This window comes from Pagrus major, chromosome 11 (genome assembly GCF_040436345.1).
Source record: "Pagrus major chromosome 11, Pma_NU_1.0".
Taxonomy (NCBI): domain Eukaryota; kingdom Metazoa; phylum Chordata; class Actinopteri; order Spariformes; family Sparidae; genus Pagrus; species Pagrus major.
The window spans coordinates 24904040-24921421 of NC_133225.1; the positions used below are offsets into that span (position 1 = coordinate 24904040).

At 40.1% G+C, this 17382-nt stretch overlaps 1 protein-coding gene across 1 annotated transcript in view; it reads right to left on the minus strand.

Moving 5' to 3' along the window:
- Window positions 1–17382, minus strand: part of raver2 (ribonucleoprotein, PTB-binding 2) — a 94844-nt gene that overhangs the window by 2445 nt on the left and 75017 nt on the right. Inside the window, exons 7-15 of the mRNA XM_073476943.1 lie at window positions 12729–12811; window positions 12547–12645; window positions 11699–11810; window positions 9262–9611; window positions 7846–7954; window positions 6541–6722; window positions 5643–5753; window positions 5365–5466; window positions 3346–3564 (exon numbers count right to left, since the gene is read on the minus strand). Coding sequence (XP_073333044.1) covers window positions 3346–3564; window positions 5365–5466; window positions 5643–5753; window positions 6541–6722; window positions 7846–7954; window positions 9262–9611; window positions 11699–11810; window positions 12547–12645; window positions 12729–12811 — 1367 coding nt within the window. The remainder of the gene's footprint in view (window positions 1–3345; window positions 3565–5364; window positions 5467–5642; window positions 5754–6540; window positions 6723–7845; window positions 7955–9261; window positions 9612–11698; window positions 11811–12546; window positions 12646–12728; window positions 12812–17382) is intronic.

Here is a 17382-nt window from a genome sequence, read left to right on the forward strand (position 1 = left end):
AACCAGCAAACCAGACGCTGGCTCTAAAGAGGGCTTTTTGTGTTTTATCGCACTTTTAGCAGCCACTGTAAGGGAGGATGAGGTGAGGGGTGTTCAGTTGGTTGCAATCTGCAACCTGACCACTAGATTCCACTAAATCCTACATGTATTCTAGCAGGAAGCCTCGGAAACATTCCTAATTTGGGATAAAATTAAATGCACTTCCTGAATTTTGTATTTTCTTCCTCTCATATTATTCTTCTCTGTTTTAATGCAACTTATGTATTTCTGTTCACTTGTTATTTCCTATCTTCTGTTTTTTTGATTAAGAAATATCCCCAACTTTATGTTTGTATTGTTGTCATTTTAATGACATGTTTAATGACATGTTTTTTATTGTTCCAATAAAGAGAGATTTTCCACTTCCATAAATTAAAGTTTCATGGATTTAACTTCATTTAATGCTGCAAATCAAACACTTCAACATAAAGGGGCCTTTCTTTTTCCCCACCCAAGCATATAATCTTAAATATTTTTGGTGCCATATACCAAAAATAGTACCAGGTAGTACTAGTACCAGGATTGTTCTTATTTTTGGGCATGTACTACTGTTTGCTTTTGCTTCTTGTGTGGATTACCCTATATGAGCTTCAATACATCTGTTTATTGAATGTTAATTAAAAAAAAGGTCACCCTACCCTGAAAGTTAAATGTGTACATGCTCACTGTATTAAACTGTATTAAATGATCTATGAAACACATGAGAAACTGAATGTCTACAGGATGTTTTCATCAATACATTGATCGACAAAAAGACTAAAGATAAACGAAAATAAATGTCACTAGTTGTGGATTTTGACAACAATGCAAACATCCTGTGTTTATGTGTGTTTTAGGTTTAACAGTTTAAAGGTCTTCGGTGAGACGGGGCCACAGAGGCTGTCTGTACAAACAAATGTAAATCTTCCTGGAGACGAGGCTTTGCTCAGCCGTCTGGATCCTGTCTGCTCGCGCAGTGCACTCTGAGTCCTTTCCTCCTTCTCTTCTCTCAATTGATTTTACAGCCTTTAACTGTGCATGTCATGGAGTTGTGAGCAGTTCAATCAAAGAGTAATTTTTGGACACCTGAATAGGTCACATTACCAAGTAACTGATGGAAAGTCTGAAAAAATGAACAGAATTTTTCTCACTGCTTTCTTATCCTGTTTGTCATCTCACAACCTGTATGAGGATGTCGTTGTTGATAGTGCTGCGGCTGTGTACACACTGTAGGGCTCAAAATATGATTAAATGTACAGGAAACACCAGACATCAAGGCTTTAACTATAATATAATAATCCGTCTATTCTTCTATCTGCAGTCACAATTTCATAACTAAAGCTTGCAGCTGGTGATGCAATGAACACTTCCTGTTGCTGCTTTACATGAAGGTCTTTTCATTGACAGACCACTTCCTCATAGAGCTTATTGTGAAGGAGCTACAGGGGCTCTTTGGAAAGGTTACACTGATTTTTTTTCCTCAAACAGAACAGTCCTATTGGGTCAAGTGAGGCAATCTAAAGCTTAGACTGCAGTTATCTTGTTAATATCCACAAATCGGGATCTTTGGGAATGTAAGACAGTTTTTGTTTCAGTTCTGTGGACCAGTGGAAGACCGAGACGCTTCATCGCGAGTAGTTCAAACTTCGTAAGAGATTTTATGTTTGTTTGTGATGTTGGTTGTTTGTTGATTGTACCTGCTGTTGTCGTTTTGTCTTGAAATGCATGAATCAGATCACAAGAATCTAACTTAATCTTTCCAGATGTTGAATTGGTAAGGGACCCTCGGATAGCAATTCTTGGGATGAAACCGGTTGTAATTCACAGTAGGAAAAAGATGTATTTATTACAGATATGATAAATGCAAAGAAATCATTTGCAATAAGATGGCTCTAAAAGGAACCTGAGTGGTTAGCAATTATTAGAAATATTGGGGGAACACTGGGACTGTGTATGTAAGGTGAATTTATATATAACCCATGTTTAGTTTTACTGTGATATGTTGGTATTAGTTACGCTGGTTATTTTCAATGTTGTTATGATTTCAATTTTTTAAAATGTATTTTAGACATATCTTCCTGTTGAATTGTTCTGATATATAGGGCCTTAAAAATAATAATAATAATAATAACAATATAATAGTTTTACTAATTTTAAAGGACAATGTCAATCTTTGTGGAAATGTTTCTGTTGTAAAAGAGGATGTGAGACACATCCAAATAAAAAATGGGTTGAATAAAAAAGAAAGAATCAAAGCTTTCCAGCAGTGGGTTGCATTTGCACCCTCATAAACTGAGGGGATGTGTAGTTCTGGTTGCATTGTTGCGGAAATAGTCAGATAGTGCCGGGGCATCAGATTGTTACAAGTTATTGCACACAACAGTGTTATGCCTCAAACACTACAGAGTAACAGATGTGTAAGATAATCATCTGTACTAATATTTATTATATTGTCTTGGCCTTTGTAGAAGCATTATTAAACATAAATCCATTCAATAGTGGTTCTTCTGAATTATTACTTCAAATTCAACAAGCTGAGCAGTGATCCTCTCCCTCATCTCCCCACTGTAAACACCTAACACTGTCCACTAATATCAGAAGTAATATGGGAAACACTGAAGTAGTTAGCTGCAAAATGAAATGTTTGGATTTTGTCGCCCGAGCTGAGCGCGCTCACTGGAGACAGTCACTTCAAAATGGAAAAAAATGGGTGAAAAAACTGTGAAAAAGGCAAGCAGACATTTTCTCTCGCTTCATCCACAGATGTAGTAAAAGAGCTGGTACCACTTCATCTTACAGTGTGGAAATTTGATTGTAAGTAGGTGGTAAGGACTGAGCAACGTATTTGAAATTTCCTTGAAATTACCACGATAATTACCTCTAAATTTATTGAAAGGGTTAGCCCCTTTAGTATTTGATGAATTTAGCTATTTTCCAACAAGCGCTTCATAAATAGCTGGTAATTTCCAGGAAACTTCAAACATAAAACAGCACTTCCTGTTGCTGCTTTACATGAAAAATATTTTCATTGACAGGTCTTTGATTGTGAAGGAGCTACAAAGTTTCAAAGTTGGACTGATCTACTGAAAGTTTCCTGGAAATGTATTAAAAAAATGATCAGCTATTTATTATCTGCTTATTGGAAAATAGCAGATGATTAAAATTAAATCATGTTGGGGTAATTTTCAATACATTATGGGGTAATTATTGTGGTAATTCAGGGATAATAATAACGCAAAATTACATCTACTTACCATGAAATTTGCAGACCTGTAAAATAACCAAAGTGTTACATCCTGAATGAGAAAATGAAGATTCTCTACTCACATAGTAGTAGGTGTTCCAGTCAGTGGCGGCAGTGTGTGCGTGCGTGACAGGGTTTGGCGCGGCTGCCGCCGGGTGTGGCGCCCCAAGGAAGCCGGGCATTAAAGGCAGGGTGCTGTAGGCTGGGAGCACGGCAGCAGCTGGGAGGACGGCCGGTGGAGGGGCGGCGCCGTTACTGACGGCGTGCAGAGAGACTCCAAGAGGCTTACACACATCTACCTCCTAGAAGACACACACACAAACAGTGAAACAAGGGGGTTGAATGATACAGTTTGGGTGGCATGTTCATGATTTCACTCTTTTTTTATCCATTTATTCGTTCATGTCAACCTTTCTGCCCCCTAGTGGCTACTATGAGACACACTGATGTCTGCAGAGGACACCCTCGGCCAGGATCACATTTTTATCCCCCGACTGCTGTTGGACAAGCTTGTTCTTTTTCCCTTAGGACAACCAGCCAAAATGTCAACATATTTCAGGTCTGTTTCATGCCAGGAAGAACCTCCATCATATCGTTCTCTCCAAGATATCAGTTTCTCCACCAACACTGAGCTCAGTCAACCAGAATGCAAATCTGCCACACTGCGAGATCAATGGCTGCACCCTCAAGCAAACACACACACACACACACACACACACACACACACACACACACACACACACACACACACACACACACACACACACACACACACACACACACACACACACACACACACACACACACACACACACACACACACCAGCAGATAGGCCTAGAAGTGGAGATGTCTGTTGTCAGCTGCTGGGTGCTGAGTGATGCGTTCCCTCTAACAGGGTGTCAGTGTCACATGGAGAGGTCACGCACTGCAAATAAACATGTGGACAAACTGCATGTAAATACCAGCACGCTGCTCTGAGGCCTGCTGCTCTGGATCGGTTACACTACGTATGCAGGTCAGGAAGTTGTTTGACTCAGATATTCAGGTTGGGTTTTATAGAGCTCCTGTTTTGTACGGAGCCCGTCAGGTATCATTGATCAAATCCTGATGAAGAAATAATTAGCTATTTGTATGCTGGATTTAATAACTTCTGCCAACAAAGTTGTGATTTATTGTCTCAAACTGATTATTTTTTGCCACTTTGTGCTGTCATGTCTGAATAAAGCCATCAATGTTGCGCCTTCCATATCTAATAAGGGTGCAGCGTGCTTTTTGTGGGCCTTCCTTGAGCCTCTTGGCTCGTTTCATCTGGGTATTAAAAAAAGACCAAGGCACATGCTGGGCTCTTTAACTTAACTGAAGCATGCAGATAACTGAAGTGAGTGCATGTAAGAACTCTTTATGAGCGAGTGTTTGTGTGTCATTTGAGTTGAGACCATAAAAGGGACAGTTCACCCCAAAATCCTCTTACATGTAATGCTATTTATCCATCTGGATTGATTATGGAGCGAGCTGCCACTATTTTCTTTCTACTAAACTTCACTTGCCAACCATTTGAATGCGCAGAAGGAAGCGTCCACTCATGGATGAGAGGCTTGTGCTTGTGACAGCGCGGGATGTAAACATAAATATTGCACTCCTTGGCAGAGCTGAGGAATAGATGCACACTTCCATCTGTGCGGTGACACAGAAAGAAAATAGCTCCTACATGAAAGGGCTCACAACCAGGTCTGTTATCTTTAGTAGTCAGTTCATGATTTCTGTAAAGCAACATTTCTCTTGAGTTTTTAAAATGTATTTGTATGTATTTTGTTGGCGCTTTGAGCACCACAAGAGTGACATCTAGTTCCATTATATTCCAGAGAAGGCAGACATCTCTCCTAAACCCTCTACACCTCACACCAAAATAATCTCAATGCATAAGTAACACTGAAGTTAAGAGGAAAAATATTTATTTTTGATTTTGGGGTGAGCTGTCCCTTTAAGTGTGATGACATTTTAGCTTTTGTGTTTTTGTTTCTTTAAACAGCTGTTTGAGGGTTATGAATGGTCTGTGTGTGTGTGTGTGTGTGTGTGTGTGTGTGTGTGTGTGTGTGTGTACCTTGGTGGCGTAGGCCTGGTTGGCTGCTGCAGGCTGGGAATAGTACTGAGTGACTGCCTGCATGTAGGAACTGTAATCCCCATAGGTCGACACTGGTGGAGCCTGGAACACAAGAATGATATTTTATAAATGCTGTAGAGCTCCTTGATTGGTCAACATAAACACAGAACACAATAAAAACATATTTCAACTAATCTCCTTCTCTTTGGAAAAAAAACATTAACACAAAATATGATGAGCCATAATTTTGTACACACAGTCAAAAATGTGTGTGTTACCTGTGTGTGCTCCTTGCTGTAGTCTGTGGCTGTGCCGTCCTGTGGAGCAGCAGTGCTGTAGGTGTGAGCTTGTGCTGCTTGGTAGTGCTGGTACCACTGCTGCATGGCCTCCTATGTCACACGCACACGCACACGCACACGCACACGCACACGCACACGCACACGCACACGCACACACACACACACACACACACACACACACACACACACACACACACACACACACACACAAAGTTATAAAGCAGCTGCCTGTTTGTTCTTCTTGTCTTTACTGATGTTTTCTTGCCTCCTTGAATTCTCATTCATTAACTATTGTCTGTGCCGACGGCTCTCCCTGTTCCCCTCCTTTGTCTCGTCGTTTCAGACAAATTAAACAGAGCGTTTTATTGGTTATCTAATCATGATTCATTTGTTTGGATGGGTAGATTGTAATTAACATTTAAAATTGGGTTGGTATCGCACTGCAAATATCAGATATGTCACTTGCTGCTGGAGGAGGCACAACTGCAGGCGAGAAAAACAGAGAGAGAAAAAAGAGAGAGATGCAGACAAACAGCCAGCAGGGAGGATCCATGACTTGTTCAGAGTGGAGCGTTAAGACAGAGGAAGGGAGTAGGGACAGATGGAAAGACACAGCGCTCTCTGCCAAATCCTCTCTCATTCTGTCTGTCCAAATATCCATAACCATCCTCATCTCTTCCACCTCCCTGCCGCCCATAGTTACAGCTCACTCTGTCACTGCTGAGCTCATCCATCCACTCATTATGTATCTGTCCATCGATCATCTATTCACACCCTCTCACATTTTAGGCTGAGAAAGAGACCCACGCCCATGTCATCTATCAACATATTCCTTCACTTGTATCACTGTATTGTGAGTCTGTATGCGACACAGTACCTGTGTGTAGGCCTGGTTGTATTGGCTGTAGTCAGTGGAGGTATCAGTGCTGTATGGAGCTGTGGTTGTAGCTGCCGCGCTGTGGGTGAAGGAGCCGGAGCCCTGGGAGACGACGGGAGCAACTGTGCTGCCGTACACCCCGGAGCCGGGCTGTCCTCCCTGGGCTTTACTCCCCACTGAGCCTGAGCAGCAGAGGAGGAACAATTAGTGAGATAACACTGTTGATAATCACAGTAATACAGGCTTAACATTGATCAGAAATAATCTCAAAGGAATACTCTGACAGAAATGTATCTGCTGATGCCCTTGAACTTGACTCTACGGAAGTTGTGAGTGAGCGCCTTCATGGCAACTGTAGTCCGTTTAGATAAACAGTTAAACACTCGTGGAGCATGATCCCCTTCTTAAAAGATCATCTTCAGTATAAACCAAACAATCTTCACTCAGCTTGTGACAGCTGCTTTGCAGAGGCGATAGTATGACACAGTAGCAGTATATTCAGCACTGCTGTGCAGAACTACAGCTGTTTAACACACTGAACATGCAGACTGATGTCGGATGAGTGATTATGCTCCAGGAGGGTCTGCAAGGTGGAGTGGAGGATGTGTGGCTCGGGCACCACTTGACGATGGTCGTCCTCCTGGATCTACACTCTTTATTTAAATTACATATAATTTACTTGTATCAGACATTCTATCAATATAATTTGTTACATGTCTATTGCATGTCTGTCTGTTCTGGGAGATGGATCCCTCCTCTGTGACTTTTTTCCCTGTTAAAATTTTTGTTTTTTTCCCAATATGGCAAGGTTTTCCTTACTCAAAGCAAGGGTCTAAGGACACAGGGTGCTGTTTACTGTACAGATTGTAAAGCTTATTATTTATAAAGTTATATAAATAAAAAATGATTTTATCTGATTTAAGGTGAGGGTGGGTGGGTAGGTAGGTAGGTTGGTTGGTTGGTGGAGCTGTACATTGTAATTGTACTGTGACATCTGTATATTCACTGCTGTTCAAATTACTAAGTTACTCAGTTATTTACTTCCTTGTAAACTATCCTTGCTGTTAGGTTAAAGCATTTATTAATATGTCATGTTTGTTGTTTCTTGTACAAACAATTAGTTAAAAAATCATCTTCAACTCAGTGAGCATCTTTACACTAGTGGAGTGAGCACTTTACTATGTATAAACAGAGAAATTGATATGGTCAATAGTACTTAAAGAACTAGTTTAAAACTACTGATTGCACAAATAATAGGATGAGAGAAAAAGTGTATGCCTTCATTTGTTGTGTGTTCGTGCTCACCTTGCAGAACCACCCCTGGCATTACACTGGCCAGGTTCAGGTAAGGATTGGAGGGCAGTCTGACTTCTTTAGGAGGATCACCCAACAGAGAGCTCTGACCACTATTGACCTGAAGAGAGAGAAACAGATTTAACTGCTATAATTCACAGTGCAATTAGCAAGTGTTGCAGGTCAAACGAAAAAAAACTTCAGTCTCCGGGAATTTTGTGAGGTTTACAGAAAATTCAAACACTGGTGAACCTGCTCTCCAACTTCTGAACCACCTCTTTAAATTATTTTATATCCTCACTCATAACCTGGATTTGTGTTACATGTAAGGTTGCAAAAACAACATTTTGGCCTGTGCTGCAACACAGCAACATACCAAGCTCAACATTAAGGGTTTTAATGTTGAAAGATTCTGTTGAAATGCTGTACAGGCTGTGGAAACCTGAGAGGATTGTACTCGCTGTTAATTACACTTTGCCTCCATTAAAGAGACTTTAGAGAAGACGGCGCTGGGACTGGAATCAGTTCCCTGAAGAACTTCAGCGCTGTGATTATCTCTGTACGCTGAATCATTATGGATGATTATGTTAGCATAGCAGTGCTTTATCTAAACCAGTCCTAGTCAAAGAGACGTGGAGAAGCACGAAAAGAGACGGGGATTAAGAGTGTGCACGACAGGCAAGTAGGCAGGCTGACAGAAGGCCTCATACTGGGTGAGACAGAAGTGCATCATGGGAAGAGCCCTTCAGGGACGGAGGCTGTTTGTACATATGTGTTTTGAATAAGGTTGAGACCCACTAGGGCTTACTTAGGAATGAATAGGCGTCCACAAGAGTCATCTGAAAACATAGATGTTAAACTCATGAAATAGGCTAACAATTAGCATATTAGCTAGCTAGCTGCAGCTGAAATCACAGGCCACTGGCTAGAAATGAGAAGCAGATATTACAGAATAAACACTCAACAGTCGAGCCGGACACAAGGAAGCCTCGTCTAAGGTGAGTTAGTACAAAAAGGCAGAACAGAAAATGTAACAACACAAAGAGACAGTATGAGTCATCGCAAGTAAAAGCAATAAAAGCCCTAAAACAGGCACAATCACAGAAAAAGACAGAGAGGAAAAGTAATGCAAAAATAGAGAAAAATAAAAGAATAAAATCAATAAAAGGACCCATTGTTACATAGCAACAGTAACTAAGGCGGGGAACGGTTGCATTTCTGGAGTCCTCCTTATTTTGTCAAACCAAAAGTCTACATAGTAAATTTACTGTTTTTATTAGATGATTATCAAAATAGTCGTCAGTTAATTTTCCATCAACAACAGAGGTTCAGAGACAGATGATGACACATGCAGAGAATAATGCAGGATGCAAAAGTGAAGTGAGAGAGTGGGGTTATGTGTGTGTGGGTTGTGTTCACTGTGCTCACCATGTTGGCCAGGGGGCAGCCATCTGAGCTGTTGTGCTGGCCTGTTGATGTATAAACTCCTCCATGGGGATTGGGTGGAGGCGGGCCAAGGCCTGAGTTACTTATACCCAAGGAGTAGCTCTGTCCCTGGGGATGGGAGCTCACCATGGTCCCAGGAGGAGCTGGCTGCCTGTCACAGACGGTGGAAGAGGAAGAAGAGGAGGAGGAAGAGGCAGAGGGGGTTGTGGAGATAGTGTGGGTGTTTTGTTCTCCTCCTCCAGCTCGACCCTGGAGGTACGGCATCACACCTGCTGCTGATACCACTACTGTGGCATTGTGGGTAGACGATGGCACTGACTCCTGGCTCAACTCTGTAAGACGAGAGGAAAGGACAGGAAAGAACAGGAAAGGAAAGTGGAAGAAAATGAAAATTAAGGAAAGGAAAGGAAAGGAAATAGGGAAGAATAGAGGAAAGAAAAGGAAACAAAAAAGTAAAAAGTAAAGTTAAGGAAAGGAAGATACAACATAGAGGCACGGGAAGGGAAGTAGAAGGAGAGGAAATTATAGGACAGGTCAGGAAAGCAAAGGATAGGAAAGTTAAGGTAAGGTAAGGAAATGATCATAAAGGAAAAAAGAAGAACAGGAAAATTAAGGACAGGAAAACAGACAGACAACATGGGGAGAAGAAAGTCAACAAAAGAGAAGGAAGGGAAAGGAAAAGATGGAAAACAGAGGAAAGGAACAGGAGGAAATAAAGGAAAGCAAAATTAAGGAAAGGAAATGAAAGAGGAAAGAAAAGGAAAGAAAAAGAAACAATAAGATACAAAGTAAAGATAAGGAAAGGAGACAAAGTACATCATAGAAGCACAGAACGGAGAGGAAAGAAAAGAAAAGGAAATCAGATTAAAGGAAACAAAAAGAAATAGAAAACAAAGAAAAGGGGAGGGAATAAAGACAGAAACAGTGAAGGAAAAGCAAGGAATGAAAAGTAAAGGGAGGCGAGGAAAGAAAAAAGGAAACGAGAAAAAATCAATGAAAGCAAATATGGAGCACAAGACACAGTACAGAGGATCAAAGTAAAGAAAGGGAAATGAAGTAAAGGGATATGAAAGCAAGGGGAGGAAAGATGCCAGATAAACACGAGAAATGTTTTTTACTGATGACCATCAGTGTCTCCGTCTCCTCTGGACAGAGACGAATCACTCAGACGGCTGGAGGCTGAGAGCTCAGCCTCCAGCCGTCTCTGTCTCTGTAGAACCAGTTGTAATATTAGAGAGCAGCTCATACATCATCACTTATCATATTTATTTACAGCGCGGCGCTTTGCTCCACACTCCCCATATTTCACTCACTCCGGGGTTTAATAAACACAAATATGTACACACATACATATACACAAGCACAAAAACATACACAGATGTGAAAACATGAGCACACATCATTTAAATTTGCGCACACACAACAAAGGTGAGCACACACACACTTACACAATCACACTTATTATAAATCCAATATTGCTGTGACAAATGGCCTCCACAGCACAATAAAAGAACCCGCTCTAACAAGCCTTAAGCTAACAATCCCAGCAAACACATGCACTGATAAAAGCCTCGCGTTACAGAGACACACACAAAATTGCAAACTCATACACACAATCAAAGAGGAACACACACGCGCACACATAACTGCATCAGCAAGCATACACACAACTGCTTGCGTTTGTGCACTTACAGTCTGTGATATATCATTTCCATTTAAAACAGCACAGCTTTTCTCAGCTGGGGATTTGAATTGTAAATGCGCTGCAGCTTCCCGGAGGATGTGTTGTACAGTAATGTGAGACATTCAGGAACCTGCAGAGGGGAAACCCTCTCACCTGACATCAACATATTATGATTGAAGGTTAATTATATGTCCTTTAAATATCTTCTTCTGTGTTCATCCACTTTTTAACACCAGTTATTGTTCAGAAATACTGCTTAACATAGAGCAAGAAACTCAGACTTTCATCATGAGGAATAAGTCCTCTGTGCAGCAGTGAGAAATACCTCTGAAAATATGCTTATAATATCAAAAGGTGTTTAACACTTGGTTTTTATGATCTTTTAAAGATTGTGCTTGAAAAAGCAACACATCCAAGTTAAACCTAAATTATTTTACAAGTAATGAATCATTACCACATTCATTTTAAAGCAGCTAGCAGCCTTGATTTTGATCCCTTTACACAAAGTCTTACGTGCTGTTTTACAACTGTGCGGAAGATTCATTTACAGAACAGAAGCAGAGTGCAGCATTAATTAATAAGTTGCAGTCATAGCAGATGACAGAAAAGAAGAAAACCAATTTGATAAACACAGCATTTACAAAAACACCCATGAGAGACGGGCTGTAGGTCTCATCCGTTCACAGTAATTACAAGTCATTTGGAAACGGTGTACTGATACTCGGCCCTGCTCACCTGTAGGCGAGTCTCCCAGGAGGCCTTTCCCGAGAGGCACCAGGCCTGGAGGCCGCAGGGACAAAGCTTTCTGCATCAGCAGCCTGGACGGGTCTCCAAGCAGACTGGAGACCTGTGAAGGAGGAGGAGGATGGAGGAGCATTATGTAAAAGAAAGGAGAGAGAAAAAGAGATTGGAGAAAAGATGAGGCAGACTGTGGTAGAAACTCATCATCTGTGTTCTGTAACACAGACGCACAATTTTATGAATGCAAGTAATGAAAACAGCCGCGTCGCCTGTAGCAGTGTCTGTCCAAGTATTATACATTAACATACGCAAGTGTATCTTTTTCCTTTTTTAACATTCCCCTCTGCACTTTACGATTCTTAGAGTACATTGTTCGGAAAGCCACAGAAAACGATGATTAAAAGAAATGAAAATGCAGAGCAAATAAAAAAGTTTAGGAAGTGGAGGGTCAAAAGAGAGAGAAAGAAAATATACAGATTATTTCCTTCTCTGGATTCTGAATTGTTATCATCCTGTTTCTGAAATAACATCAAATACCGCAAACATCCGTCTCAGTGACTTTTAACTTTCACTTCGGCAATTAAAGAAAACAACAGAGACATTTTAAAATATGCAAATCGAACTGTGGAGGGAGATTTCAACACCTCGAGGTCTGCCTTTAGAACAGAAGAGAGGCAATTAGGTTGGGGGTTGTTCAGCGTCATTATGCATAACGTGCTGAAGATGAAAATGTAAGGGCACATATGCACATGCCCACAGCTGCTACTTTAACCCTCACGGCTAACCTATGCAAATTATCAAACACACACTCACACACATACCAACACAAACAGGTGTCTTACACTGCTGATGCGTTTGTCTTTGATGTGAAGAAGCTGCTGTTGTGCGAGCTGCATATGCAAAAGATTCTGGAGGACTAGTCCATTACCAAGCATAGCATTCTGAAAGGTAAAGGAAAAACGGAGATTATTGTAGCAGACACGTCAACATACAAACTACACACAGATGTTGGTGTTATAGTGACCTGGTGTGCTTTTCCCAGTGTGAGCAGAGCTGTGGTGAGAGGAGGTCTGAGGAACGGCAGGCTGGCGTGACGCCCGTACTTCCCTTAAAAAAAAAATCACAGACAAACAACAAAACATCAATCAGTGCTTCACTTTGTGATTTTCTTTTATATAAATTCTGCTTCAACTAATGCCTGAATCAATCATCATCTCAACAGGCAGACGCAGGCAGAATTATTAGTCAGACGACCAATCCATCAGTCATTTACAGCACACGGCCTTCTGGTTCATAACAAGCACAATATTGGGAGATTATGTTAGCACAAAGCAAATTGCCTCTCTCATAACTTTAACTTCTTCCAAGTCTGAATTTCATTTTGATGTTGAAGACGCAGTTAGAAAAAGAGGCTTAAACTAACAACAACAACAACAACAACAGCAAAAGAAACCAACAAGAAAAAAGAGAAGTGCAAAAATGCTAAATTCTAACTTCTTCAGAAATAATAGAAGAGCCTTTAGCTTCAGCACCTCACTGGTTGTTTTTCACAATCCAAGAAGTGTTCGTCTGTGTCTGTAAAATACAAAAATTAAGTACTGATGAGGCAGCATCTCAAAGTGCATTGGTGTAAATTTATGTATTTATATTGTTCTTATTGCTTTTTTACTGTTTTAACTGATGCTCTCAATCTTTGCTGTCCCCTTTGCTGCTGTAATAATGTAAATTTCCCCATAGTGGGACTAATACAGGATCATCTTATCTTAAAGGAAACACACTCGCTGACTATGAGGTGACTTCACTTCATTAATGAAGATGGCAGCCAGAGAAAAATATAACTTGAATGTTCCTCTTTGTATTCTACCACCATCAGTTTCAGTCTGTTGCTATGGCAATGACACCTGGCTCAATTGTTTGGCAGTTTAACTGATATTGTTACATCCGAAACAGCAAATCACCACCCTCATTACTTTAACTTTTCCAAGTATGAATTTCTGTGCGATGTTGAAGACACAGTTGAAAATAAGCTCCAACAAACAACAAAAGAAATTAACAAAAGAAAAAGAAGCTCAGAAAATACAAAATTTGAAATTCTTCAAACAGACTTTATTCGTGGGTCAGCAGTGCTGACAGTTTCTTTAGAACCAACAGAAGCACTCGAGCTTCAGCACCTCACATGTTGAAAATGACCAGAGATTTCTCTTTGTATTCTACCACCATCAGCTTCAGGTGTTACTGATGCTGTTACATCCACCATTGTGTCAGATCTGTGAGAAAGCACATCTTTTATTTAATCCTCAAATACCTTTGTTGGTGAATTATCTGTAGGTACTCTTTGAGTTTATGGATTCATTTATTTTGCTTTTTGTGCTCAGTTTATTGCTAACGTTATATTCCCAATCAATCAATAGCTAGAGCAATTATATTAGCTGGTAGAGGCTAAAGCTACTAATGGAACAGTTCATTTACTGCTGGGCGAACTAAAGTATCTCATTGTTTTGTCTTTTAGTCTTGTGGACAATATACGTTCACTAGATTAATTACTTAGTTGTTCTACCTTCAGTACAAGTACTTACTGTAGAACTTTTACTGAAAAATAGCAATACTACAGTGTATTTGCCTCTGAAATGTAGTGTAGTAGAAGTATAAAGTAGCCGGAAATGTGAATACTCAAGTAAAGTACAAGTCAGTACTTGAGTAAAAAGCTTCAGACTTCCTACAGGGATTTAATGTTGCTCTTTTACCTATGCTCCTTCAGGCATGAGGCACATTTTTACAGCACTACACAAAACCTTTGAGTATTAATTTTTAACTCTTGTTGTTCATAGTATCTCATATTTCACTTCATTTGTAGCCTCCATTATTGAGTTTGTGGTCCAATTTTTACTTCCACTTCAAGTGAAAACCTCAAAGGCCAAATGCTGTCTTGGACTTTTATTGGAAGTGTGTTTAGCTCGCTGTGTAGCTGTGATAAAGACCACCCGGTTGGTGAGAAACGTAATGAAATTGTTACCGCTGTGACTGTTTGTGCACCAGTAATTGTTGTCTTTTCTTCCAAAACAAGTAATGAATAAACAACAGTCTCGAGGAAGAAGTGCCGCCAAATTTTGGTTTGTTACAACTTTTTCAACACCTTGTGTGGTTTCATTTGTTGTGCTGAATAATCTGAATTGAACACTGAATAATCAGTTCTCTTGCTCGCTGAATCACCACGGCCACAACAAGAAGTAAACTTGGGCTGACTAACATTCCTCGATCCTAACTGGTATGGTGCAACTTGTTTTTAAGCTACAGAGTTTTATCTAATGGAAAAACTGTAAAGATTTTCAAAATATAGCAGGGTTTGCCCACATTTAGACACATTTCTCTGCTGGGATTCACTCACTTGATCAGGAGGCACCTCTCACCTTCAGCTGACATTAGCACTCACCTTCTTTCTTTAGCTTTTTGTGTGTTACTTCTCTGAATTAGGTCCCCTCATAATAAATGCAAGCGTCAGTGCTAATGGTAGCTTCCACCAGAATAGGTAGAGAAAGTTTAACATTTAATCAAGGTCCTAATTTTAGACTTTAATTGTGCGTGCTCTTCTTTAAGAGAGCTCCCCCACCTCTCCCATCTTCTCTCCTTCCTGTTCTCATTTGTTCAGCTAATGTCACACGATTTCATTTTAATACCTGATTAGCCATTCATCAAATAATGAAACCGTCGACAAAGTGATTACAGTATATCGGAGAGGGCCTAACAGAGGGACAGACTCGTACAGTGGATCTTTGATTATCATCCAAGCTCCTCAGGAGCGGAGTGACGTTCAATAGAATGAGATCAGGATGCTGATTTGCTTTAAAATCTCAGCGATATTCCGAAAAAAGCATTTTAAATTTGGTGCATTGAAATTTGATATAACAGACCATTATTTAGTTGTTAGCTGCATGCTATCAGGGGAACTGAGCCAGCTGCAAAACAACGTTTGTGAACAATACACAAAAGCATTAATTCCTTAGACAGCATTACATGACAGTTAGGCATTAATTTCTCCCTCCATTAGAAAACATCTGGCTCTTTGATAAAGGTACAGGCCTGTGCATATAAGACCTTCGAGGAAGAAACTATGACCCCCAAGGTTCATTTTGGCAAAAAATACCCAATCACAGAGATTTAAATCCTATTGGGTGTGCTGCTATCAGGCAGAAAAGAAACTGAAATCAAAATGGTTGAATTCGGCAGTTAAAGCGGCATGTTTTCGTCTCAGCCCCCTGGTTCTGGATGTAAAAGACCCATTCATTTGTCAAAGACAACGTTACATGAAAGTTGAAGCACTTCTATGGCTTGGATCAGCATTAATCTCCCCTGGTTGAATTAACAGTACAGAATATAAACAGCTGTGTAAGAAAATATCTGGTTCTTTGATCAAAAGTCAAGAAGGTACAAGACCTTCGAGGGAGAAGTAAACTATGACCCCGAGATGCATTTTGGCAAAAAACGCCCGATCACAGAGATTAAAATTCTGTTTGTGCTGCTATCAGCTAGAGAAATAAACGGAAAGCACAATCTGCAGCTTAAATCAATTCACTTTTGGATTTAATTTAGCTTGAATTCAAGTATAGGTTTGTGTTTTCTTCCCAAATTCAACAATTATGTGTTTTGTATTTGCTACAGCTCTGATTTGTGCCTCTGACTGGCTCCTGACTGGCTAAGGCTCATGGGTAGTGTAGTATTAAGACCCGTCTGTCATGCCAAACTGACTGACTGACCGAAGCAAAGTTGAAATCATTGGAACAGTTGGTCAAAACATAAACCTATAGGACTGTAACATTATCCAGGAGAGTGCTTTGTGTCTATGTGATGTAACATTGATGATATCGTTTCAAATTTGAAATGGGTTTACAGAAACCGGCGGCTCATCCTTCTACACAACTCTATATATTGTATAATGTGTCTTGGATCAAACTTGTAAACATCATGTTTAATGTTAATCTGAAATCAAGGTCCACTTCCCAGATTTTCCCAAGCGCTTTAACCCACAGTCTTCCTCAGTGGATAATTTTCTAGCCTTTAATATAATGTGTTTCCATTCATGGCATTAGAAATGTCTATATTCGTCACTTTTTGTTGAATATTCATTCATAATCAAACATTTTGCAACATTTCGTTCAGATGACAACACTGTATTTTATTTTGAAACATCAATTTATTTATTAATCATCCTTTATTGTTTACGTAGACCTGTGTTTACTCATCATTTTCTGAGTGTGGGGGTTGGTGACATCTGGTGACAGTTGATCTCTATCAACACTCCTCTCATCCATTTCAGCTCTTAACACAGTATATCAGGGCAAGCTGTGAGATCACCACACTTTGCCTGTGCAAGGTCGTTGCACTTGATTACACTAATAGCCCAAGGTGTTGCACACTACATAAAATATGCTGATGAAAGTCATTATGTATATATGAGAGAGATAAAAAGAAATGATGTAAAAATGATTGGGTATATTACAAATTCAGAATGCATTAAAATAATGTCTGTATAAGATAACTTCTGGGCTTTAAAACCAAATGAAAAGCTGAGCCCTGCTGCATACAGCAATGCTTCTCAGTATCAAATCTGAACCAAATTTACAAAAAATCAGCCACAGAAAATGTGATTTCATCCGTGTTTCCATCCACTATCGAGATGGGAA